The 27,066-nt window shown below is 41.7% G+C and overlaps 1 protein-coding gene and 1 long non-coding RNA gene across 6 annotated transcripts; both read right to left on the bottom strand.

Moving 5' to 3' along the window:
* Nucleotides 1-249: 249 nt before the first annotated feature.
* Nucleotides 250-8,534, bottom strand: LOC116216412 (uncharacterized). Its single transcript, XR_004159089.2, has 2 exons — nucleotides 5,172-8,534; nucleotides 250-4,552 (listed from the first exon to the last, which is right to left on the bottom strand). It is a non-coding gene; the product is annotated as an uncharacterized LOC116216412 (long non-coding RNA).
* Nucleotides 8,535-12,446: 3,912 nt separating this feature from the next.
* Nucleotides 12,447-24,741, bottom strand: RBM17 (RNA binding motif protein 17). 5 transcript variants are annotated; one of them, XM_085214722.1, is made up of 12 exons: nucleotides 24,621-24,741; nucleotides 22,561-22,701; nucleotides 21,114-21,230; nucleotides 20,345-20,511; nucleotides 19,193-19,287; nucleotides 18,253-18,309; nucleotides 16,385-16,526; nucleotides 14,675-14,826; nucleotides 13,924-14,000; nucleotides 13,430-13,528; nucleotides 12,858-12,930; nucleotides 12,447-12,724 (listed from the first exon to the last, which is right to left on the bottom strand). In XM_085214722.1, the coding sequence occupies exons 2-12, from the start codon at nucleotides 22,681-22,683 to the stop codon at nucleotides 12,621-12,623; spliced, it is 1,206 nt and encodes a 401-aa protein (XP_085070848.1). In that variant the 5' UTR covers nucleotides 22,684-22,701; nucleotides 24,621-24,741; the 3' UTR covers nucleotides 12,447-12,620. The 5 variants fall into 5 exon arrangements, with proteins under 5 accessions (XP_085070848.1, XP_085070549.1, XP_085070775.1 ...); XM_085214423.1 differs by having other exon boundaries at nucleotides 19,193-19,290; nucleotides 24,621-24,740; XM_085214649.1 differs by having other exon boundaries at nucleotides 13,924-13,997; nucleotides 19,193-19,290; nucleotides 24,621-24,740.
* Between the last annotated feature and the right edge of the window lie 2,325 nt (nucleotides 24,742-27,066).

Raw genomic sequence — 27,066 nt, 5'->3', positions numbered from 1 at the left:
GAGGATCTGGAGGTGCTGGTTGATGCTCCACTAACATGAGGCAGCAGTGTGCCCAGCAGGCCAATGGCATCCTGGTTTGTCTCAGAAACAGTGCAGCCAGCAGGAGCAGGGAGATGATTGTCCCTTTATATTTGGCACCAGTGAGGCTGCCCCTCAAGTACTGTGTTCAGTTTTGGGCCCCTCACTACAAGAAAGACATCGAGACCCAGGAGTGTATCCAGAAAAAGACAACAAGACTGGTGAGGAATCTAAAGCACAAGTATTATGGGATTGTTTATTCTAGAGGAGGCTCAGGGGAGACCTTATCTCTGGTACTCCCTGAAAGGAGGTTGTAGTGACATGGGGATCAGTCTTCCAGGTAACAGTGATAGGATGAGAGGTAATGGCCTTACACTGTGCTCGGGGAGATTCAGATTGTGTATGATGAAACGCTTCTTCTCAGAAAGAGTGGTGAGGCATTGGAACAGGCTGCCCAGGGAAGTGGTAAGGTTACCATTGCTGGAGGTGTTCAAGAAGCATGGAGATGTGGATTGAAGAATATGGTTTAGTGAGCTGGGAGCTTGATTCAACATCAGTGCTGTACTCTGCTGAAATGAGTGCTGTTCCTTTAACTGATGATCTCTGGAAAACACAGAGACTTTGATAGTTGTATTTCTCAGGATAAATGCTGATTATCAGTTCATCTCTGGAATAATAACCCCAAAATGTGGTATAATCAGGTTTAGACCCAACTATGAACTTGGACATCGCATTTATCAAAATCCATGTTTGAATGCTTACGTCTGGATCTATTGTCCATAATATCCTGCTCATGCTTGCATAGTCTGGAAAGTGCATAAATCCTCAGTTGTTTTTGTTCTGCAACCTTGATCTTTCTTGGATGCTCCAAAAACATCTCAGTAGGAACATCTCAGAAGTGACCAGGATCTATGTTAGAGGCTAGTGGTTAAGGTCCCTGGGAGGACCTTGCTTCCATCAGGGAGGGAAAGAAACTTTACCACCCCCTTTGCATTTGGAGTGGTGCAAAGGCTTAAACATCCCAACTGCAAACGGGGTGCCAAATAAGTAAAACACCTGGTTGATAATTGGGATTTGCTCCAGTTGCTCTGTGTGTTGGGCCAGAAGGCTCCTGGACAGAACCGCGTCTCCATGTGTCTGTTCTACTTTTACATGTTTTCCTCGTGGGCAATCTCTAGAAAGCAAATTGCACGTTCCAGCCAAGACCATTGTAGGAGTCGAAGGATCTTGTTGCCTCATTCTCTGCATTACATCCTACTGTTTTTCACCCACAGAAAGCACCTCGGGCATCTACGTGGTGCCAAGCAGTTTAAATAAACAGGAAAGTCTCCAAACATAGTCTGGGGATTTCTGGTACGCTAGGATTTTCATCCCTCACCCAATATTCAACCTAAGAATGACATAACATTTAGAATATTAAAAAAAAAATATCTGAAAGATGATGTCAAGATAGGATTTAGATGGAATCAAAACAACATATGGTTTGGGTTGGGGAAGCAAGGATGGCTCTTCTCTTGGTGGAGCACAAACACCAAACTGCACGGGCAGAGAAGGCAGCTTGGCATCACTCAGGCTTTTAGGAACAGGTTGGGCAAACACGCTGGGAGTGGTCCTAGCCAGCGCTGATCCTGCCTCGCGGCTGAGGGATGGTGTAGATGGATTCTCGAGATCTTCCCAAGGCTTCCATGCTGGGAGAGGCACCAACAGCAGAAGCATTTGCCAGCACCTTTCCCAGCCGTGGCCTGTAAGAAGCTGTCTCCAAAGGAAACAAAAGCATGATTTAATGGCTATTCAAATGTTGGTGGAGTTGTTCAGTTAAAATTAATTCAGTGAAGAGCTCTTTTACCGTTATACCAGGTTTTAAGCCCATGTTTGGCTGAGATGCTGACTGCAGCCAGGTCTGCAGCCAGGAAAGCAGAATTTGCGCAGAAAACAGGGTGGAGATGCAGCCCAGACTACTGACAAACTCCAGCTAAAAACCAAAACTGCTCTTTTTCATCAGTATTTGCACATTTCAAGGGGCATGGGAGATGGGGTGCTCTGCCATGCTAAGATGCTCAGCATTTCTGCACGTACCTAAGGAAAGTGGAGAGATATTAACCTATACATGAGGAATGGATATTTCCATCAGTGATGGTCCAGCCAGGAAATCATTGCTGAATTGACCTGCCTTTCCCATCAGCAGCATGGCAAGATGATGCACTGTCTGCAAGCCAGAGATGTCAGTGCTGTTCTTGGGCTGGAGCCATGCGGTCATTTCATGCTGAGACACAAGGATCCACTTTGCAAAGAGGCTTGTGCACTATGAACAAAGAATAATGTGAACAGCTCATTTAAAATATTTATATCATCTAAAACTACTTGTGTGGCACAAACCCAAGAAAGACGAGGGTGCCTATAATAGCTGGCACTGAATGCATGATGGGTCATGCTTACATGATCAGTCAGGCTTGCATAATTCTATTTCATCCTTTTGTAAGATGCTGGATTCTCTGGGCATAGGCTCTTAGCCCCTGGCCTCAACCCCTGGATTACACTGTGATTGAAGGTGTTGCTTCCCCAGACCTTATCCCCCTGCTCAGCTGTTTTTCCACTGCTGTTCTCCTAAGCCAATCTATCCTTGCTCCCAAGGTTGTACTTTAGTGACCAGCCACTGGCCCAGCTGTGTGTTGTTTATAGCCCCAAGCCTTCTGATTTCAGCCTGCATCCTCAGTTCCAAGGCTTTTTTCAACCATCCTGTGCTCCAGGTACAGAGACACCTGATACTAAGCTCTGTTTTGCAGCTGTTGATAACAAGTTTGATGTTCAGCGTTGAAAATTTAGCAGAAGGGAAAGTTGCAGAGAGCCCTATGGCTTCTTACTATGTCACTGGCAGTAACAATAGTGTTTCTACTGGGAGAGTAAACAACACACAATCAGGTTGTCAAGAGTTTAATGTGCAGCACAGGCTGGAAACAAGCAGCTCTTGGAGACTTTCCAGTCAGGCTCCACGTGCACTGCAACCTGACCTAGACAGATTATTTTTGCTAGCCTGGTATTAGGGCTGGCATCCTCATATCACAAAGATTAGGTGCTCTATAAAGGTGTCATGAGAAGATTGGATTAGAGTGATGCAGGTCAAAGACTTAGGTAAAGGTGCTCTTGGTCCCTTGCACAGCTCTGAGCCCCAGTCTCATGTTCTGCCCGCAGTAATTGGCTTTTGGGTTTGAGAAAGAAAGGTCCAAGAGCACCGTAAGGAACTGGACAGCATTACCCATCAGTGATCTGCATGCAGTAAGTACTGCAGCAGTACCACCCACTGCCAGATACATACCTTAGTGGCTTTCCTGCAGATGCCTGCTCGAGCAGGTTCCTAAATGTGATCGTGCTCTTTCCATGCAAACCCAGCCTCACTTCTCCAGTGACATTTCCATTGATTTCCATGGCTTTGAACTGCTACAACACTCCTCCCTGGCACTGAAGGGAGAGCGTCACGCTGAGAGAAACACCTACATCCTTTTTCTGATGCATCCAGGGTGACAAATAATCGATTCCTTCTCACCAAGTCCCCCTGAAAGCTGAATCCAGGCTCTATGCTTTTTCTTTCTGATTTTTTTTTTTTTTAAAGATGTATGCATTGATTTTATCTGAGCCAATGTCACAGTGTTCATAATACAAAAATAAACGATAACAACCTCAGTCTTCTTGTGTTTTTATTTAATGTTTCTTGAGCTTTGACTGAAAAAGCACTGGAGGAAAGACCATCAGGCTTTGTCCACAAATAAAGTAAACTGTTTCATAGAAATAAAACTAAGCAAAACTTTGGCAAAGTGAGGAAGAAAATACATGAGTAGCACCATGATAGATGGCCATATTTTCAGGACTTAACTTTTTTTTCTCCTTATTAATCCTTAATTCCTGACATCCTCTGAAGAGCTGAGCCTTTGCAGGTGAATGTGATGCTCTGGGGACTTCATTTGCAAAACCAGCCATGTTGTGCTATATGGTATGACGTGCAGAGCTTTAACTTGTGCACTGTAGGGAGCTGGGCTGCATGTTCCTCTTTACGTTTATGTTTGAAGCAAATACCTGAATCCTGCTTTGAGTGCATTTCATTTCCATAAAGTTACTTTCCTATCAAGGTCCTTATATGCCTCATACATAGACAAAGAGGGAAGAGGAGCCACTGGGATCTATTCCAGCTCATATCCTCTCCCAGTGACGAGAATGCTCCACTACAATTGTATAACCCCAGCGTTCTCCTGAAGTGCCTCAAACAACTCAAAACCCATCCATTTTTCCTTCCCATCCTCGCAAGAGAAGCAGGTGCTGGAGAAGCATAGGCTTGTTTTGCTAGAGTATCACTTGAGTTTTGGTTCACAGTTGCTATACAAGTTTTACAAGTTTGAAGCAGCAAAGTCCAAAAACACTACCCAGCTTTCTGCCCGCAGCAAGAGGTGGAGAGATCTGTGAGGAGCTGAAGACCTTTGCCTTGGCAGGACCATATGGATTCCTGAGCTGTCTCACATGGAGGCAGGAGATCACACCTTAGAGACTGAAAGAATAAAAATAACAAAAGGATTGTAAGTTGCCTAAAAACTGCTTTGGGAAAAACACGTTCTTCCTACAGGAGAAATAAGAGGTAGAAGAGAAACAAGAAAAGGGTTAGTTGTCTTCCTGTGAAATACTTTCTTGTTTTTTTTTTTTTTATCGCTGAGGTACTCTTGTGTTTTATCAGCCAGTAAAGCACGTGCAACTTAAAACACTGTTGCAAAGTCTCTGGCACCTGCTTTATCTGGTTTACTAAACAAAATTTAGTACTGGAGATGCTACACTTGCTAGAAGATGTAGGGGAGCACCAGCCTTCATGCCTGCCAAAGCAGGGTCCTGCACAGGTAGCACAGCTTCTGTCCCCCACCTATCAGGCTTAGGGTGCATTAATGCTGCATTGTGACCAGCAGCAGATGTACGGCTGAACTCTTGCGTTCCTAAACTAACACAATAGGAACAGGGAACCAAGTTCTGTGCTTTGGGATTAACCTACTTCCCGTTACTTAAAAAGAAACACCATAAATATTTGTGTGGTACAGAAACTGAAGAAAGCAGATAAGAGAAGCACAAGTGTGCATGTTATCCCTTCTCCAACTAACTGCTTTGTTTTCTTTGGGTCTCACCTGCTCTGATCTTCCTCAGTGTCCATTTCCCAGCCCGTGTCTAGCATACAGACAGGGGCTTTGTCATGTTTCTCTCTCCTGAGGAACAAAGTGGAAATGGTAGGTTTGTGCAACCTTTTCCAGCAGACTTCAATCCATTTTCTCCTCCTTACCACTAATTTGGTGCACTGCAACTCAAGTAACACTAGACTTGTAGCAATAAATAGCATGTAAAATCACCCTGGATATTGAAGGCATATAGCACATATACCTGCTGGCTTGTAGAAAGAGAAAGGCAATCGTATCAACATGAGCAGTCATTTCAAGAATGTTTCAGATTTCATGGGTCCTTCGGTGAAGAGGAGAAAGGAGCAGCTCCCCATTTGTTGCTCCTAACACAAGGCATAAATACTGATAAGAAAGCATGGAGCTGCTCAGGAGTTAAGGCTTCTATGCTCTGGAGCTGGCTGACATTATAAGCCAATCAACCAATTCTTGCAACGCTGAAAAATTCTGCAGTCCTCTGAGGTAAAGTTTCATTTTCAAACTCACTGTGCAAATGCATAACAGGCACAGATATAGACTTCCCTTGAGATTTGCCTCCTCTCTCACAGACCAGTCTTCACAGCACCTCAAAACATCCACATATGTATCTCATTCATTACCCCAAGCACCAGTGCTGCCCCCCTCCTCAGCTGTGAGCACCACAGCAAGACAACATTCAGAAAAAGGAAGGGCATTGTGGAGCTGCCTGCCCATCTTCAGCTGGGCTGTGCAGAAGTCCTGTAACAACCAATGATCAGATGTTAGTGGTGCTGTGCAAACAATATTCTGCAGAGACTGTCTTTCTGGGTCGCTTTTTTGTTGTTATTCCAGCTACAAGGGTCAGTCTGATCTTCTTATGTGCTGTGTCTCCTTTCTACTTACAGCAACATGCTGTGAGGGAGGGAGAGAGATCGATCACGTCATCTAGTCATTCTGAGGTCCATATGTTGAGCTAGAACCAAAATCTCAGTCTTTAGGAAGGTATGCTGGTGACATAAAGCTGGCTGTTGGAGTGACCAGAATAGTGTGAGCAGTATTTCCAACAAAAGAAAATGGGTGAAATACGCCTAGGAGTAAGCAATAAGACCTGTTTACTCATGAGGTTGGATATTCGATACCATCAATGCTTTCCTATTGATGGTTTTAGTCCACTAACTCATCTCAAAGCCTTCCCATTTCTGAAGGTTCATGGAAGTTTTCCAAGAAGAGGGCAACCTGTGAATCACAGAGGGCAGGCCCTGAAGCAGTGAGTACAATAACGACCATTCACATAACCCAAACTGCAACTAGAATGAAGTCTTCATAGAATCACAGAATGGCCTGGGTTGAAAAGGACCGCAGTGATCATTCAGTTTCAAACCCCCTGCTATGTGCAGCGTCCAGCCACCAGACCAGGTTGCCCAGAGCCACATCCAGTCTGGCCTTGAATGCCTCCAGGGATGGGGCATCCACAGCCTCCATGGGCAACCTGTTCCAGTGTGTCTCCACCCTCTGAGTGAGAAACATAAGACGGCAAGAGAGAAGTCATTTAATGGAAGTCTTGCCTGTAGGACACATAAAATTCTGAAGCTCAGAGTTATTCTCAAACTCGTATTTGAAAAACCCTCTCCTTCACAGCTCAGCACAGCAGAAAGCCAAACCTCCTGGCTGACAGATCCAACGTTTCACAAAAGCTCAATTCTTTCCTCTAGCACAGGGGAAAAGCCCCAGCTCAGATACTGACTGCCACCAAACAGGAGCTGGAGGTTGGCCAGTGGGTGGAAACAGAAGCAGTAGTACAACAACTCATCACGGTGCCTGTATCTGCTGAAGGGTCTCCTCCTACATGCAAATGCAGATTAAAAAATGTAGACAGAACCTGAAGAAACAGGAGAGTTTTCAAAGTAGCAGTTCATATGAGACTGTATATTCTCATTTCTCTGCTGGCAGCAAATTAACAAATTGAGTGCAGTGCTAATGCAATCAAATCTCTGTTCCTCTTCTAGGGACATACTTAAAGGTATGAATTCTTAGAGTCCCATCATTATCACACAGCACTGCAGTTATTGGAACAGAGTGCTTGTAATCAGCATGATTGGTTCTCTGCAATTGTAAGGAGCTCTTGATTTTTTAGGGAAAGAAGCAAAATTACATTCAGGAAAATGTTATCAACACTAGATACATCTGAAAGCGGCCCTCAGCTGTATGGATGCTCTTATTCTTTTTCAAATTCTTTAGAGAACTTTCATTTATATTTAAGATTCTGGACCAGCAAATTCTAGAAAAAAAATTGCAGGCATATGAGCAACAAGAAAATCAGCAGCAGCATTCAGCATGATGTTGCTAAGGGAAAGTACGTTTGACTAATTAACATGTATGGTGAAGTGACGTGGTAAACAAGGGGAGAGCAGTGGACACTGTCTACCAGGACTTCAGGAAGGCCTTAGAAATCATCTTCCCTAGGATTCTCAGTGTGTTGTTGATGCCAAAAATGCTAAAATTATGCTGGACTGCATTAGGAAGAATGTGACCAGCATGTGGTCACACGTGGTTTACTCAGCACTGGTGAAGAACCTGGAGTACTGGGTCCAGTTCTGGACTCCCCACTACAGTCCAGGATGGACATACTGGAGAGTATACAGTAAAGAACTATGCAGATAAAGGGACTGAAATAGCTCTCCTATGAAGAAAGGCTGAAAGAGCTGGGACTGGTCAGCCTAGAGAACAGAAGGCTCGGGGGAATCTCATCACTGCCTATAAATATTTGAAGGGAATGTTGAAGATGGGGATAGGCTCTTGTCAGTGGTGCCCTGCTCTAGGACAAGGAGCAGTGAACATAAATCAGAGCACAGGAGATTCTTTGAACATCAGGAAGCACTTTCTACGCTGTATGGGTGACAAAGCACCCAGAGTGGTTGTAGTCCCCCTCCTTGCAGACCTGTGAAAGCTGCTTAGGGGTGGTCCAGGGCACTCTGCTCTGGGAGTCCCTATTTAAGCAGAGGTCGAACCAGAAGGACCCAGAGGTCCCTGCCAACCTCAGTCACTCTACAATTCTATGAAATTAAAGGCACTGAAGGACCTGCATTGACAGTCCAGTAGCACTGATTTCCCATGAAATCCAGAAGACAAATGTAAGCACTTCCTGGATTTTGGTGGCATATCACTTTTCACTACCAACTCTAGCTGGCCATGCCTGTTCATTGGTACTTCTCAAACTGGGAAAAAGAAAAAGCAAGTAATAATAAAAAAGAAGCTATTTTAAGTGCTATATTCCTATCGCTGAATCTGCTGGCAGAAATGGAAGAAGCAATATATATATATATATTTTTACCTTCTAAAAAATGTAATTTGCAACATGAGGTAAGCTGCAACTTACCTGTGCGTGGATCAACATAGCACAGAAGCAGAATCACCTGTAGAATTAACAACTTCAAGCTGATTGAGCAGGACCTGGAATTTCAGCCTCTTGCTCCTGTGGTTGACATTCCTGTTGCTGCTGCACGGCTTATCGCAATTTCCTTCTCTATAAAATCAACAACTGCTTACTATTTTACTACATCACAGTTCTGTCTCACAGAAAAGAACTTCAGAAGTACAAAGTGTATTATTTTGATGAATGCTGGGTAATTAAGGAAAAAGGTCATTATAAAGTCTAACTAAGGCTAAGAGCACTTACCATTTTCTGCCTTTAAATAAAAAGCAACTCCTCCAGAAGGAATTTTGGTTTTAGTTGCATAGTTGCAAATATACAGCTATAGGGTATAATCTCAGCTCTGCAACCAACCTTTTGCATGACCTTGGGCAAGACACGTTTTAACTGTCTCCCTCCCTCTTTGCACAGCTGTTTAGATAACATTTTCAGGCAACAACTCTCATCCTTCATATTGTATTAGCACATCAAGCTTACATTTTGACAACAGTAATTTAAAACTTAACATTCCCTGTGAGCACAAGGCTCATCAGATTTCTTTAGTCTGACACTAAGTGGGCAAGTGATGAACTGACAGATGAAATTCAGCATAAGCTAAATTCAGAACAGTGCACAAAAGAAAATACAGTCGTAACCAATGTTCATAATGATGGGCTCTGAAACAGCTCTTACCACTCAGGAATGAAACCTGGAGGTTATAAACACTAAAAAAGGCATCAAGTCAATGCTTCCCTGCTTTTAAAGTAACAACCACTGTTACAATTTAGAAAAGTAAAAAGGCAGCAAATGGTTATGCCACTATGCAAATCTCTGTTCTTTAGACTTCAGGGTTGGTAACACGCGATGGACATCTTGTTCAGCTCCTGGCTGATATGTCCTAAATGTCCCTCTCAGCTTGCTGTTAGCATCAAGACACTGCCAAATCTTCCTTAAGTAGGCATCTAATCTAGATTCTCGGAAGTAATGAACAGTTTGTGCTTAGCCTTAGAGGAGATTCAGTAATTCAGCACCTCAGAGAATCAGAGCCCTTACAAGGCTAACACAGAATTCAAGTTTAACTTTAGGAAAACTGGACTGAAAAATATCAAACCTGTTCACTTAAGTAATATAACCAATACTGTACTGCCAATCAGGCAAATGTAACAGGCCACCATTCTATTCATTTACTGTAATCATGATTTTCTAAGGCATCACACAAAATGAAACGAAAATATTATTGCTCTAGACTACAGTTATGAAGTTATGTTTACAATATACCTTACAGAAAAAAAGTTGGTGCCTAACTTCAAGTACAAAAATACAAAGAAACAAGTGCAAGTAAAAGTTCATAGGTGTAACAGAACTCCAAGTGTTGTGGAGTTTTTTGACAGGGTGCTGACAAATTATGAAAGGAAGAAAGGATGCATAAGCAGAAAGAGCTGAAAGTGTTAAATGAAAGGGAATTTGAGAACCTGAAGACAGTAACAACAGCTTCCAGAGGAGGTAGGAAGTAGAGAATTCAGAAACTACATTTTTAAAGGCATGCAAGGACCAGTCTTATCTGACAAAGCCTGAGCCAACACATCAACATAGATTAAGTGGAAGAATACGCATTTGCAAAAAAGAGAATACTTTTCTATTAACTACCTTAACTACTTTTCTATTAGCTACCTTAACTACTTTTCTATTAACTACCTTAACTTACTTACAAGTAAGTCATGCGTAAGACCTTAGACTAAGGACCATGGTATGTCTGACCCTTTTCAGGCTTCCACGTCGGCCTCTGTGTTTGCATTTCCTGTAGCAGCACCTAGAGGCCAACTGCTCACAAACCACACTCCAACATCACTTAACTCTGCTTTACCCAGCAAAATTACTTCCTACAAAGGATGAAGCTTGAGATGCAACCAAGGCAATGTGCATCTGCTAACACCTCAGAAGGAGGTCAGCTGTCTTAGTGACCCCGCGGTACAGATAAATATTTTTTACAGAATATTTATGTGTCTCCCCTATGCAGATCACTAAACCAATAAGCCACTTCCTCAGTATTTACAGAGATAAGTGTTAGGCCTTAGTCTTAAACACTGACAATGATCTTTGTAACTAAATGGCACAGAGCTTAACAATAAAGCAATTCTCAGCAAACAGAAGACTCTGAACACATTAAACTGGAAGCTGAGAAGTTGGTGTGTGAGCTAGTTAGAAGAAAAGTCTGTACTCAGGAAATGGTAACAGCTATTCATTCTGAACAGCAGTATTTGCTGAAATAAAAGCCAGTTCCTATTTCAAGTTAAGTTCAGATCACAATAAATGGATTACCAGCAGGTAACTTTCTGCAGCATGACATACAAATTATTTAACTCTTGTAAGCAAATATATGCTAATTGCTGTTAAGCTAATTTCTTCATTTTACTACATAGTAGAAAGGGCTTTAAAGCATATTGCTCAAGGTCAAAGAGAAAACTAATAACAGAGATAATAGCAGAATCTGAATTCTGTTATGGCCCCAAGACCTGTGGTTTCAGCATTAGTCAGGCTGGTTCTTCACCTTTGCTGCAGTGAGGTTTTTCTAATGGTGAATTACAGCCACTGCTAACAGTGGAAACGTGCCATAGAAGTGACCACCTTCTTGTGTAACAGAAGAAGACAGTAAGGAAGCTGACACACAGTAGGTAAAATACAAGTTTTTTTAAAAAAATTGCTTTCTCTTTTACAGGCAAATGTTTGTACAGAGGTTGTTGGAACACAAGCAGACAAAATAAGCAAGAAACAAGACGAAGGGTTTGTCATATGGATCTGCAGCCAAAACTTAATAAAAAGGTAATAACTGGAGATACTCACAGCACTGATCAACTACAGGTCTATATCCCCTCCCCCAAGTACATGTGTATAACAGGAAAAAGACATCCAGCATCAGCTTTTGAGCAGCTAAAATGCCCTCAAAGATCCCTTCTATTTTAATACCTATACAATTTCAGTGGCAACTGTAGATGCAACGGAGCACACAGACAACCACCATCACTGCACAGCCTTCTCTTGCCACCTGTCACATACTGTTCCCAAACAAAAGGTGAACACGAAACTAGGAGCAGAATGCTACATACTATTTTACATCAGACTAGAAAGAGCTGCAGTGTTTGAAGTGCAGTGAAGAAATTAGTCATTTCTTCATTTTTCTATGAGAATTTTCTTCCATTGCTTTCTTCTTAGGTGTCAATTAAAAAGTTAGTTAACTACATTAGAGGAATTGAGAATCTGATAGCTGGCCAGATAAAAGGATGAGTTTCTCTCCATTCTATACACAGCATTTCAATAACTACCTGCAATCAGTTAACGCTGGCTTTCTAGCAAAGACTGCCTGACAGTACAGAGCATCTGCTAACAGTCCACTCATTCTGATTCAAATGCCTAAGCTTTTTAATTTCCTTTCTTCTTTCACTTCCCTCTATTAAATGTGTTTTCTTTGGACTAGGGAAGAAACACAAACTCACTCCTTGTTACTTTAGTCTCCATTCTGGCATAGTAAATATTGCGCTGAAGTGAAAAAAGAACAAACTAGCTGCCAACTGCCCAACAACCCCAAATCACTCCAGTGTGCAGAGATGGAGGACTGACAAGCAAGAGAAATATCGGGAAAGAGAAGCATAATAGCACACAGTCCTTTTCCAGAGCTTCCCACTTACTGCGGATGCTGCACCGGGAAACTGTGAAGAAGCACCAGAACAAGGAAAACAGGAATACAAAGCATTTCCTCAGCAGTTGGTTTTCAAAATAATGAAGTCATGGATGAAAAGTTCAAAAAACCAAGGATTCCCAGAGCAATAAGCGGAATTGTGCAATTCAAAAACACACAGACGTGAATCTTAATTTCAAAGGGCTTTATATTACAAAAAATGAAGTCACAACGAATGCGAAAAATCCATTCAATGAGGCTTGTTTCCAGTCTGCTAGGAAAGCTACTTTCTCTTCTTTTTTCCCAGCCTACTGCTGAAAACATGATTGCCAAAACAGTGACACCTCGAGCTAGATTTTTAAAATCAAACTTGCTCTGCCAGATCCAGTACTCTGAACTTGTCCAGGTTGTAGAAACAAGCCTTCACCACTCGGCCTCCAAAGTATCTTCCATTTAGATCCACAACAGCTATAATTGCAACAAAAGACAGGTCAGCAAGCAGCAATTCAGCGACTAAAAATTTGAGTCTAATGAGTGAGGCTGTTTAATCTCTTTGAAGAGGTGAATACGGAAATACATATGACATAGTTTAGTAGCCTACCTTTAATTGCAGACTCAACCCGTTCAAACTCCAAAAATATTCTTACAGCTTCATCATCAGGGGCACCAGGAATCTGAAAGAAAACCCAAAAACAAACAAACAAAAAAACCAACAGATCTGATTAGAACAGTAACAAAACCACTGTTTTATGCAGCACTTCTTCACAAAAGCAGAATGTAAAATTAAGCCAATATAATTAAAATCTCCAGTTGCCAAAGGGAGGTTGAAGACTGCTGAACTTGGGTCCTGTTTCTCTATGGAAACCTTTCAAATCAGTTAGGGTGAAAAGTTTCAGTAATCTAAACTTATAAGCATCTCAAAGGAAAAGATTAAGTTAGCAGGAGGAACTAAAAAATGTTCCAAGAACACAACACTCAAAGGACTTTGCTATTTCTGACATTCAGAGTTTGCACTTCACAAAAATTGGAAACATAGAATCGCAACACAACAAAGGACCCTTTGAAATCCTCTAATCTATGCTGCTCCTTCACAGCAGTAGTGTGCCAGTCATGAAAGACAAATGGCCAGTTCACTTTTGGAGTACCCAGAACGAGAGAAAGATTCTGTCTTACCTCAAAGATGACACATTTCCCAACCTTGCCATATTTTTCACATTCTTCCTTAGTTTCAACTTCTAGATCTTCATCCACCTCGCCAGCACCCACCATATTCTGAAAGTTTAAACAATAAACGTAAGTCGTTGGATGCAGCCTGCATAGATAATAATGTAGATAAATCACAGATGCATGCAACAGTGACTATGAATAATTTAAGCTATTGTTTACCAGGTCAAGAATCATTTTGTCACATTCCAGAGCCCAGGCAGTTCCCTAATACTAAGACACTGTGACACTGTTGCTGCATAATCTAAACCACTGTTGATTTACAGTCACAAACTGTATCACAGGAAAGCATACATTTTCTCCACAACACACAGAGCACCATGTAGGTGCAGTTCAGAATTGTCCAAACTGTACAGAGTAACTGTAACAGGAATGCAGGTTTTAGCATTTAAATCAGTTGTGTATGCTGGAAATACCAAGACACACCTTTAATCACAACTTACCCTTAGTAAGACCACTTTAGTTGGGCATTTCAGTATCTCAGTCAATGGATTAGAATCTGCTTTCTTGGTTGCATCTGCTAGGAAGAGAAAAAAAAGTTAATCATGGAATCATTTTAGACTAATGCTCATATGAAGGCTTTAATCAGCTTTTTACTGTTAGCAAACAGTGAAATAAAAGCCAGTAAGTATAGTTTCGTACTGGTAGGAAGAGATCTTATAGCTTCTTGGAAAGACAATATGCACAAAAATCACTGCTACAAAGATCACAGAGAATGTACTATTTCCTTGAGGGAAATCACTCATGAGTTTAAAACTGCATCAGATCCTCTAAGAATTAAAAACCAGATCTCCTGACTTCCAACAATTGTGTCCAGGCAGAAATGCTGTTCCAGTAAGTGGAGATGCTGTCTCTAGATCAAACAACAGCAGGGAAATGAGGACATTATCTAACACACATGATAGGGAAAAAAGCCAGCAGGAATACAGCACTGAAGTGAATGTACAAATAGAAGGTTACAAACATTAAGAAGGATGGCTAATAGGGGACAATGAGTTAAAATAATTAATAGATCACTTTAAAAGTATGTTATAAAGGTAAGTTTCCACAAGAAAGAGCATGAGGCACTGTTCCAACTAAGCAGTATTTTCTGCTAGAACTACTAGCTAACAAAAATCCAGGAACTCCCACTGAGCATGAACTATTATTTCCCACAATAATTTTCACAAACTTACTGGTGCAAGAGAAGATTACCTTTCTCTGTAGCATCTCCAACAATGATCTTGCCACCCCTCTTGCTAGTTTTCTCTACAGAGAGTGCTGTGCTCAGCCCCTGTTCATGCTTTCCCAGCCCTTGGCCCTCTCTGAAACCATACTTCTGCATGATTTTATGAGCTACTGTCCCTCTGCAAAAAGGAAAAAAACATCAGTTAGTAAAGGTTTCTTACAACAGCGTTGTCATTGCATTTCTCCAGAGTGTGCAAGTACTCAACAGTTGCTCACACTTTTCCCAACACATTCAAGGTTCTAGTAGCAGAGCAAGTCACACATCATGCCAAGATCCATTTAGTCCAGTTTCTGATCTTTGTCAGTGGCTGCTATCAAAAGCCTGAGAGAAAAGGCAGATGTGGAACCATCTGCTTCCCACATTAGATCACATTATACTACCTACTGTTTTGAAGTCTGCAACCATGTGTCCAAAGCACATGGTTTTGCTAGCACTTCCTATGACAAACCCAGATATTCTCAGTATTAACTGACACAGCTCTTCTTTCTGAATTTTCAAGAACTTATTCAGGTAATAATTCTGCAATCTATTAAAAATACCATCCATCTTCATTGGCATTTCTTTGGAGCACATAGCTGGATAAGCCAAGGCATGAAAGAAATGTCATGGTACAGTAATTTACACCACACAGTAAATAATCTACTCTAAGTCACCTCCATTCTACCAAGAGGCATTTAAAATTACACAGAAAACACTGGATCAGTGATTACATGACATATACAAAAGCCTGGCTATGTAATGCTTGAAAGCTGAAACACTAAGCCACAGAATAAACAGTAGTCAATTGTATAGACAAAATATTTTCTATAGCAGCACCTCCTTCAGTGAAGTGAAGGTCCCAGTGCAGTGCTAAATAGAAGAGGTAGCAATATGTAAATGTGTCCCCCAGTACTACTTCAATTCTATGTTTTTTTGCTGTTGTTGGTTGTTTTTTTTTTTTTAACATTGCCCAGAAAAATGTTTTGATTGAAAAACGAATTGAAAAACTGTCTCCAAAAATAAATGTAGCGTAACAGTGTAATAAACTACACTTTTATGGTTGTGTTCGTCCTGCATGCAGTTTGGATCACGTCAAGTCTGCACTTCTGCAACACCCAGTATGACTGAGAAGAGAGCACACAGCGAAGCATTACAACTTTCAAATGAGGTCTCGGGGCTATTTTTAACTATACATTTGACTTCACTTTGCCACCCACTGTAGAAATACAAGCATCACACACAACACGAACGCCAGGCAGAAAAGTAAATGGACAGATTTGCAACCACAGCTGCTCCCACACTCATGCAAATATGCTTTGAATTTCTGAAGAAACGAACTGGAGTTGAAATAGACACATAACAAAATTAGGACAAAGCTGGAAAAGAAACCTAGTGGAACTAACAAGCCACCTTTGCTTTCCTGCAGACTACATTAGCTTGGATTGTACAACCCATAAACACTTCATGCTGGAATGTGGCTTCAGAACTTGTCTTAAGAACACAGCTCCCTCAAATGCATTCTCTCATTCAAGTAAATCCACTGCTTTTTCTGTATCCTGTCAGTTCCGTCTACATGCACTCAGACTAACCATATACACACAATGTGTTATTTACTTCTACTGAAAACTATTTAACTTTTCATTCCTGTCACCTTCTAATGCTTTTTTCCACCAAGTTTAAGTATGTCAAACATTTACCCCATGTTAGCAAGGAATGAGTTGCTAGGTCCTGTGGGGCTACGAGGTCTGTCTGGCTCATCATACACTGGAGGAGGAATGGCTGCTTTGGAAGATGGTGCCCGAGGTCTCGACTCATCTTCATATGGGAATGATGCTACAGCTGAAGAAAAGAGACATTTGCTTTTTCACTAAAATATGTTGCGTGTTACAAATGCTAGAATACAACGCTTTCAATCTCAGCTCATTTAGAGAAAGATCTCTACTTGCAAGTTGTACCTTTTCTGCTTTACACAAAAACGTCTTTCACATAAACCCAAACCAGAAGAACGTTTCCTATGCACACAGAGCTTTAACATCCCCTTATCTTCTTCCTCTTGCCCCAAGATTTAAACTTAGAGTTATTCTGGATTTTTGTCATAGAACAAATAATACACATCGTGCATCTGTAAGTCTGTAACACATTCATTAACTGAGAAAAACATTAAGCAGCCACCTGCACTACAGCGAGTCTATCCAGACGGGACAAACAAACTCAACGTTCCATTCATCAGGAACACAATTCTGACATTATGTCAATACACACATCTTAGGCCTAAAGGACTGTAAAGAAAGCACACTGTACACTTACACAAAGGAGAAATCAGTCTTCCAAAAAAGAACCAGCACAACTCAGAATATTTATACAGATCTCTCTGATAATTTCTGAACTGACACAGCATGGGAAAGAGACACATATCATACAGATTAGATTAGATTACTATCTTCCACTGAGAAGTCAAATTGAAAAAATGTAAAAAAAAACAAACAACAAACACAACAAAAACCTACAGTACACTGAAGAAAACATGCAGAATACACTTTTGAGTGTATTTATGGCCTTTTAAACTTTAAGATGGACTGAACTGCTGCACTTTTGCTACAGCACTGTTTTCTGAGGTTTTTCCAGTCTAGCTTTGGGTATCAAGTAACCAGCAGCACAAAGATTTCTTTGTAAGCTCATCTCACAGAGCTCTCCCCTCAGGATATTTCTAACATTTCCAGCCTATATTTATTTTTCCTTGACTCTACTCAATCGCTCCTAATTATTTACTCAGAACGATTTCTGTTTCTAGTGTTTACACACTTCAAATGCTTTCACTATTATACCATTCACTTACTCTGCCAAGCTTCCATTATTTTATTTTAATCTTCTTTCACATAAAATCTGGAAAGTCCTTTACGTGCACAACTTAATTATTTTTAAGGACATAAAACAATGAACAGCACGCTGTGTCATTTAGAAACTTTATCAGACATACAAAAAGAAGCCTGAGCATTTTGTTCTTACAGCAAGATTCTGCCACCTAGTGGAACAGTGCGATCTTCAACCTGAATTCACTGAAGTCAACCCTTCTGCACACATAATTCTTCAACAGGTATTATTTGCATTATCTATTACCAGTAAAGTGGAAATAGGAACTTATCTTTTGCCTCCAAAGTAAGACCTTCAAAGTTTCAGCTTTCACGCACAGATGATATTTGCTTATGAGAATTTTTCTGAGCGTTCTTTGGTTATCCCTCAAAGATTTTAAAAGTTGTGTTTACAGTGCCTGATTGCTTTAGAAAAGGGTCATTCATAAAGCACATCTGAAAGCCAAAGGCAATGGAAGAATTCTCTCTTCATACCACTGAGGTCTGTCCGTCTGCAACATCACTTTTTTTACACCACAAATGAATAACTGGACACGGTTACAACAGAGCAGCCTGCTAAACCACTTCTACAGCCATAGAGAAAGAATCTTTAGCATAGAGACAGGAAACAGTTTTACTACGGGTTCCCCATAGAAAGTTGAGTGAGAATTAAGAAATATTACTGCTTTCAGAGAACAGGGTTTTGTTGTACTTACGTTCTTTGTCCTTCTCAACCAGAGAAGTAGGTGGTGCAATTGCAGCTCCTCCCATACCTACGAGTAAAATGGAAGAGAACATGTATGTGTCATTATGTCCTGCTGCTTGGAATAGCTGCACTGAGGTGTAACACAGCTGCTGGCTCCGAAAGCAGCAGCAAGAGTGTGAGTGATACGAATGAAAAGCACATCAAAGAAGATCATACTGCAATCATGTGCTACGTGCTGTTTCTAGAGTCAATATATTGCACAGAATTTCAAAGTTAAAGGCTACAAGGGAAGCAAACCTTCAGTTCTTTAACAGTTCAATTAAGCCAATACTCTGCTCAAGTTACATAAGAGTACAGTACAAAGCCCCTTCCTTATTTTAATATGCAGCATTTTAAGGTAATCATCAACTTCTAAGGCAGAGCAAATATTTTCCATGTCCCTGTCAGAAATTTACTTTTCTAAAATAAATCGGACCTGAATTATTCACTAAAATTGTCGTTGTTGAGAAGAATGAAATTTCATTTTGTTTGTGCTAAGGTATCATCCCAGCACATCTTCTGCTAACTAGCTCTATGAGCATTCAAATCACAAAACCAGGAATGGTAAGCACCAATAGTGAAAGCTCAACAGTGATTCTCGTGGTTTCATTTTATCCCACACTTTCCTTCTCTCCTGAAATCCACACCATAAAGTTAAAACAGGTACTGACAAACCAGTGGAAAGTCACAAATAATTGATAACACACCTGCCTCCAAGGAAAAAAAACCTACTGTATTAAAATAGATATAATGGGACAAAACACTGGGTTTATTCCAATGGCTCGAATGTTAACAGTACGCCTCTCAGCTGAGAAAAGAGAAATACAAAATACATTAAACCTGGACTGTGACCATATCCTCCTCCTCCCTGCATTTCTTTCTCCTATTAAGAAAATAAACAGCTCTCTTACTTCTTTTTCTTCTCTCCCTTTCGTAATCCTCATCTTCATCAGAATCTGGATCCGGTCTTCTTGAAAACCCACTGGCTTCATGTCTGTCTTTACGTCTTCTAGGAGACACAGCAAGTTAGGATAAGAAACAATTCAAGTCAACTCTGCTTTAACTCCATGATACTATCTTTGCCATGTGAATTTTATGGCATTTGGCCAATCAGATTAGCATTTTATAATGCGTTTTCCATGAAAGTGAAAGTAAACATCCTTTTAGTTTTTGTTGTTGTTTGTTTGCTTTTATCCTTTTTTTTTTTTTTTTTGTAAAACAGGAAATGGATTCAAAACAAGATCATTTTCCACCTGCAAATCAATCAAGGATAAAGTATGGAAATGAAGAAGCATATGAATAAGTCTAGCCCAAATTGATGACACTGACTGAAAGGCTAAAATGGGAGAGGTGCTGGATGCAAGCAGCAGGAATGTAGCAGAGACATTAATTAATCATCCCGCACTGAAGAGAATCCCTTTCAAATTCCCCACCAAAGGCTATCTGAAGCAATAATTAATCAGTTTTAAAAGAAAAAAAAATCCTCGTGCTTAAACAGTGTAATTCCACAGACTTTATGATTCGTACCACGATGAAACTGCTTATTAGTTTCACTTAGAATAAGCAAATGTAATCTTATTTCCTGGCTGACAGATGTTTTACCACCTATTTCAACAGAACTTTGAATCTGCATTCAACCTTTAATAAGATTAAAGAGATTTCTTATTCCACAGAAGAAGCACTGAGCTACTTAAAGATTAGTATTCTTTTGGCCAGAGACAAAAGAGAAATAAATACAGAAAGTATACTTAAACTGAATGCAGAACAGGAATAAAGTAACAGGCAACTGTGCTTCACAAAGACAGCGCTAGCTATGCCTTTAAAGCTGAAATGAATTCACAGGTCAGTGTGAAGCATGTAAAAAGAGAAAAGGTTTATCTCTGAGTGTTGAAAGGCATTTCTGATGTCAGGGTATACTGACATGAAACAATCAAAAAATAATATTATTTGCTAAACTTAAAGGAATTCCCTGAAACTCTTCAGGGGGATAAAACCAAAAAGATGTACATTTAACAGCCTATTTTTCACCTAACTGCCAATATGCCATATGTTAAATGCCTTACTTTTCTCTCTCTTCTATTTCTTTTTGCCTCTCCAGCTCACGCTGCCTCTGTCGTTCCTCTCTTTGCCGCTTCACCACTTTTTCATAATCATTTGGAAACATAGGATCATACTCATCTGCCAAAGGAATCAATACATCTCCTGCAGAAAAACCACTAGGTACGGGATCCTTGAAAGAGAAAAAGGAGAACAGTGATGTTTGTCAGCTGAGATCATAGAATCATAGTCCTGGGCAATCTGTTCTGTGTGTCCTTGTTTGAGTAGTGCTGTTGGACCAGATGACCTCCAAAGGTTCCTTCCAACCACAACCCATCACTTAATAGTGATAACTATTCATATCATTACACAAGTCCAGTTCCAACACTGGTGCAATTACAATTACCTTCATTATTTACCTGACCAAACCACCATTTTGAAGCTGTCCAAAAGAAATATGTTAAGAGCAATGGTTTATTTTAATTGTACATTCAACAGGATGCTTTTACGTTGTACAGAATCATAGAACCACTCAGGTTGGAAAAGACCTTCAAGATCATTGAGTCCAACCACAACCTAACCATACTACCCTAAAATTAGCATCACATAGAAGTCTGTAAAAAGCTCAAATGCTCATTAATTTAAGAACCTCTGAGTTGAGGTTCCGATTCTGGAAAACAATCAGTTCTTTTAGCACTCGGAAAGACCATTTAAAAATTAAATGCAGATGGCTGTCAAAGTATTCCAATTCAGAAACATTTGTTAACAGATGGAGCCTATCTGTTTTGTTCTTACCTTTAACCCAGCTGCTACATGAGGTGGTGTGTCCACGATCTGTCTTTCATCAGAAGAACTCCCTCGTTTCAGGTCAATCACTGGAGCAAGTACTGTTGTTTGTTTGCTTCTCTGACTCTGAAAAATGGCCAAAACATAAAATGCCTAAAAAAGCTACAAAAATCGTTTCCTATCCTTTGTTTCCTTTCTATAAGATAACAAAATAGCACACTTTCCTCTTTTTAAGCAAGAGAGACTTTGCTTATGTATGCACTAAAACACACAGTGATAAATGAATGCTTTGCACCAGGATGAAAAGCACACATTAAAAGCTCAGGGGATCTCTTCAGATCAGGTTGAACCTAGCAGATTTTTTTCAAGAAGGGTCTTAAACCTATTCTAAAGACACGTTTTCCCATCCAATAAAATGTATCGATATATATTCTCCATTTTCCAAACTTGTTCTGTTCTATTACCATTGTTCTATTTCATAGAACCATAGAGTGGCCTGGGTTGAAAAGAACCACAATGATCATCTAGTTCCAACACCCTGCTATGTGTCTCCAACCACCAGACCAGGCTGCCAGAGTCACATCCAGCCTGAGTATTTGCACACATACAGACAAAGAAAATACCTAACACAGCAGCCATTTCAAATTTCATTCACTCACGTTGCTCCAACTAACAGCAAAATCCTGCTGTCAATTTTAGCAGTGTAAATCAGCATTAATTCAACTGAAAAATTGCCATGTCTCAGTAATCATTTCATATCTGCACCAGTATTTAAGTAATCTCACTCTAGTCCTTATAGATCACAAAGAACGTACAGACATCCTGCATGAATCAAAACAGAATAACAGTACTGTGTAAAGCCATGAGGTGAAATATTGTCACAATAAATACAGCAGAAAAAGGCTCTGTTGCAGTTGAAGCACAAGGAATTGGCTTGTACTGCTTTTCCCTTTGATGCACACACACAATTTCTCTAAGAATTTCTAATGCACAGTGATTTGCACTTTAGCACCTAAGGCCCTTTAAACAGAAAGCATAAAATGATGCAGGTATATAAGTAACAACTATACAAAGAATGACCAATAAGCAGCACTGACAATTTTCAAGTGCAGCACGACCTTTACTTACACTTTAAACAAGAAAAAAAAATAATTAACTTCATTATCTTCAATGTTAAATGTGAAGATCAGCTTTTGGTTCAATTAGTAACAAGATTTGAGGCTCACAGCAAACACACCAATTCTTTGTTCAATTTTCACATTGCCAGACTTCCTTGAACAGACCTGAAGGAAAGGCATCTTGTGCCTCCCACCCATTTTGTGAGGCCCCTTGCTAGAAACCCAAAGACAATAGGACAAAATCATCTCAAATCTGTATTATAAGGTCATGAACTCTCAGTGATCTGAGCATGAAAGAATATTTAAGAACAGGAAGCAAAATTAGGAAGAGTCCATACCTTTGCTTGAGTCAGAGCTGCCTTCTTCACCTGCAGTTGAGACTGTAGTAGTTTGAAGTTTTTAGACCAGCCTTCTGTTTTGGAATCGCTGGTCTCAACTCCCAAGTCATCGTAAAGTGACATTTTCTCTTCAATTTAAAACTAGAAAACAACAGCAATAACAAGTAAATCAGATGGTGTCACTATGCCCAGTGCCAACCTGCTGCTATTTTGGATATGTCTGGTCATCATATTTTTAAATATCCTCTTTTTTTTTTTTTTTTCTTTTCAAGCCAGAGAGAATTTTCCAAGCAATAACACTTTTTTTCGCTGCACAGTAGCAGACATACAGGACCTACAAGACTGTGCAAAAATAACCACTTCAAAGGCAACGAGTACTCTTCAAAAGTTGACAGGTGTTAAAAACACCCTAAATTTACACTTTTAGCAGTACATAACAATCACTTCAAACTCTGAAGTTGCACTGTACCTCAGACCAATATTTGGAGATTTACAATGAAATTCAACATCAAGTGCATCACAATCCTCAAAACTTCAAGATCCAGACAGAATTATTCTCTGCTGATGTTAAAATTGATAGGCACAAACATATCAACATTTCATTCACCTTCTTAAATACTGCTACTTTTTTGCCGCTCTGTAAGTTCAAAAAGGATATCTTACTGTAATTCTATTTGCCAGAGTATTTTCACAACACTTAAAGACCTTGCAAATACACAGACATACATTTATATAAAATTAGCAAAACAACATCAGCAGCAACGTGAAATGAAATATATCACCTTGTGTGTTGCTTCCTCTAGCATGAAAGGCAGAAGGAAAAATGTGAATATAAAGAGAAATCCATCACCTGTGGAATAACCTGCAGGGCCATTATTTAGTCTCTATGAGGCCTGGACTATAGTCTCTCCTGCAAAGAGCTTTAGTTGTTTAATTTACTGCAATATTACTGATGAACAGACCGCAGTGAAATCCTACAGACTCATCAGCAAGATCTTGCTTTCACAGATCTGACAGGGAACTCAGCATATAGGTGTTCTTTGCTAAAGATACATCTGAGATGCATTTAAACCTATGGGAAAAGTCTCAGGTAGAGCTGACAGCAAGCCCCAAAGGTGTCACGCTCAGCAAAAATAACAGACAAAAATGAGGTTTTATCTTGCAGTGGAATAGGAACAGCCAGGGCTTGGTAGAACAGAGTTCACTGCAAGATACTGGAGAAGACAGGATTATTGGGGGGTTATTGCACATATGGGCACGAGGAATGCCATACATACAGGAACACAGTACAAGGGAACAAGATGTAAGCAGGGTGAGAACAAGGTTAGAACATGAATTCCTGACTGCTGCAGGGAAGTGCAGTCTGTGAATCACAAAATGGCTTGGGTTGGAAGGATCAAGTTCCAACTCCCTGCCACAGGCAGGGCCACCACACAGATCTGGTACGAGATCAGGCTGTCCAAGGTCCCATCCAACCTGGCCTTGAACACCTCCAAGGATGGAGCATCCACAGCCTCTCTGGACAGTCTGTTCCAGCACCTCACCACTCTCTGTAAAGAAACTCCCCCAGAAATCCAATCTAAATCTTCCCTTCCTCAGCCTTAAACCATTCCCCCTTGTCCTATCACTGTCTACTCCAGTGAAGCAGGAGTTCTGCTACTCCGGGGCAGATAGCACACGCTTGGGGTACGTTACTCAACAAGTATAAACAGACAGAAAAGGAAAGGACTTTGCGCCTCCAAATTGAAGGGGATGGGCTGCAGCATACCGAGGGCCGAGGCAGCAAACACAGGCCCTGTAACCAGCCTCGCACAGCCCGCTGTTCCTTCCCCGCAGGCGGGAGAGGGCCGAAGCCGTGAGGCATACAGGCCGCGCAGCGGGGCTGAGGAGCCCGACCCCCCCCCCACCCTAGGCCTACGCCCCTCTGAGAAGAGCAACCCGCAGCCGAGGACCTCCTCTTACCCCTCCCACCTCTATGCCTTCACTCTCCGCACCCTCAGGACGCGGAGCGGGCTCCCCAAGCGGGGTGTACCGGCCGAGGCCCGCCGCCCGCTGCTCACCCGTCACCGCGCCGCCGCCATGAGCCGGCCGCTGAGGCAGCCGGGAACGAGTTCCCCTGACGGCGTCTGCGCCTGCGCGCTGCCGCCCGTTCCGCTCGGCCAATGGGGAGCCGACCGCGCCGCGGCGGCGCCGCCGTTGTAACGTCCCCTGGCGGCTGGAGGAGGGAGAAGCATCCCTCGCCTCACAGAATGGCTTGGGTTAGAAGGGACCTCAAGGATCAGGAATCTCCAACCCCCCTGCCACGTGCAGGGCCACCAACCTCCACATTTAGTACTAGACCAGGCTGCCCAGGGCCCCATCCAGTCTGGCCTTGAACACCTCCAGGGGCGGGGCATCCGCAACCTCTCTGGGCAGCCTGTTCCAGCACCTCTCCACTCTCTCTGTAAAGAATTTCCCGCCTGACATCCAACTTAAATTTTCCCTCCCTCAACTGAAAACCATTTCCCCTTGTCCTGCAGTTATCTACCCTTTCCAAGAGTTGATTCCCCCTCTCTTTAGGTATTGAAAGGCTGCAATGAGGTCAGCCTTCTTTTCTCCAGGCTGAACAAGCCCAGCTCCCTCAGCCTGTCTTCGTAGGGGAGGTGCTCCAGTCCCCGGATCATCTTCGTGGCTCTCCTCTGGACCCTCTCCAACAGCTTCCTGTCCTTCCTGTACTGGGGGCTCCAGACCTGGACGCAGTACTCCAGATGGGGCCTCACAAGAGCAGAGTAGAGGGGGACAATCACCTCTCTGTCCCTGCTGGCCACCCCCTCTTCTGATGGAGCCCAGGATACCGTTTGTTTTCCAAGCTGCAAGAACACACTGCTGGCTCATGTTAAGCTTTCCATCCATCAAGACTCCCAGGTCCTTCTCTGCAGGCTTCTCTGCCTCCATTTTCCCCTCCCAGTTTTGCCCCAGCATACACCAGTATGGTGCTGGAGAGTGATCCCTCCAGAGACAGCCTCAGTCCTGTCTCCTCCCATCGCTGCGGCTGAGGCCATTCCTGACATCCCTCTGCAACTGGAAGCCTGATAGTGGAGCCCACTCCCACCAACCGTAGTGTCCCCTATGCAAAATCCTACACAGACAGAAATAAAACGGTGTTTTAGGGGCTTCTGGCATGGCCAGGGCACTTGGTTAGGACTGCCCAGTAATGTTTTCGGGAAACAATCGAGCATGGAATGATAGTCCCTGCAATTTCACAAGATGCCATTGACTCTTACCGGAGTCACGCTGAAGTTTGAAGTGGAATTAGGAATTCAGCCGGCAGAGGGCAGGGCTGCATTCGTTCCCAGTGCGAGCTGTGTTTCCCGGGACGTGGTATCACATTTCTCCATTCTAACTTCTTAAAAGATCTGTAGCTTACTGAATGAATAATCTGTCTGCTCGGGCATTCAGCTCACCTCCAAACCTTTTACTCATTATTCAGGGCCTTCATTTTGACTGTTGGCTTATAGCGGGCAAATGGATCTCCAGCCCATAAAAGTCAGTTTCAAATCAGATGAGGTGAGATTTCTAAGAACTGTGGCCACTTGCATCACATGACAAAGTGGTGGAAATAGATAAACACGCAGCCCTGTCTGCAAAACAAAGCAAAACACCAAAGCGAATATCGTTGTCACTTCATCCTCAATATACTGTGTGCACTATCTCTTTATTGATCAGAAAGGCCTTATCTCCAGCACTGCTTTCATCTGTGATACTGTGCAATCTATTTCCTTTCGGTTAGATGAAAAAGTAATGCCAGATAGTAAGGCTGCTGCTTTGAGAAGAGTTGTTTCCAAGTTCTGGACTCTTCCCCTCCTATTTCTGCTGGCCCCTGCTGAGCAAACCTTTCTAGGCAGTGCATTTCCAGATGGATCTATTTTAATAATAGCAGTGAAAGTGAGAAAGAAAATGCTCCTCAGTTTATTTAAGGAACATCTCCTAAGCATTTTTTAGGATTTGGACTAGATGGCCTTCAGAGGTTCCTTCCAACTCTAAGGATTCTAGGATTCTAGGATTTTAGGAGGAAGTTTTTCACACAGAAGGTGGTGACACACTGGAACAGGTTGTCCAAGGAGGTTGTGGATGCCCCATTCCTGGATTCATTCAAGGCCAGGCTGGATGTGGCTCTAGGCAGCCTGGTGGTTGGTGACCCTGCACACAGCAGGGGGGGGTGAAACTAGATGATCACTGTGGTCCTTTTCAACCCAGGCCGTTCTGTGATTCTATGATTCTATGGTTCTATGATTCTATGATTTTCCCCTTGCCCTAAAAGTGCCTGCATTTTTAAAGGAAGGAAATGATATGATGCACATTTCTGTAGCTCTGTGAAAGAAAGAAAATCAGCAGGGTACTTGAATGCTGATTTTACAGTGACAGAATCCCATTGAGAAAAGACTGGTATCCTATGTTAAAGGAAGGAATCCAATGGTTAATTGCATCAAAAGGTACTGAGAAAAATCACTGTGGATTGAAACGCTG

Source organism: Meleagris gallopavo, chromosome 1 (genome assembly GCF_905368555.1).
Source record: "Meleagris gallopavo chromosome 1, MGAL_WU_HG_1.1, whole genome shotgun sequence".
Taxonomy (NCBI): Eukaryota; Metazoa; Chordata; class Aves; order Galliformes; family Phasianidae; genus Meleagris; species Meleagris gallopavo.
Note: the sequence above shows the minus strand (reverse complement) of the source record. Positions and strands in the feature narration are given on the sequence as shown.

What these genes read in the sequence shown, in the direction of transcription:
- RBM17 (XM_085214423.1), bottom strand. Translation starts at nt 22,683, where the DNA reads ATGTCACTTTACGATGACTTGGGAGTTGAGACCAGCGATTCCAAAACA. An exon ending in GGTTGAGAAGGACAAAGAAC is followed by an intron (nt 16,527 to 18,252) that starts GTAAGTACAACA and finishes TCTTTTCTTCAG; the next exon opens with CTGTAGCATCATTCCCATAT. An exon ending in CTAAAGTGGTCTTACTAAGG is followed by an intron (nt 13,529 to 13,923) that starts GTAAGTTGTGAT and finishes TTAAACTTTCAG; the next exon opens with AATATGGTGGGTGCTGGCGA.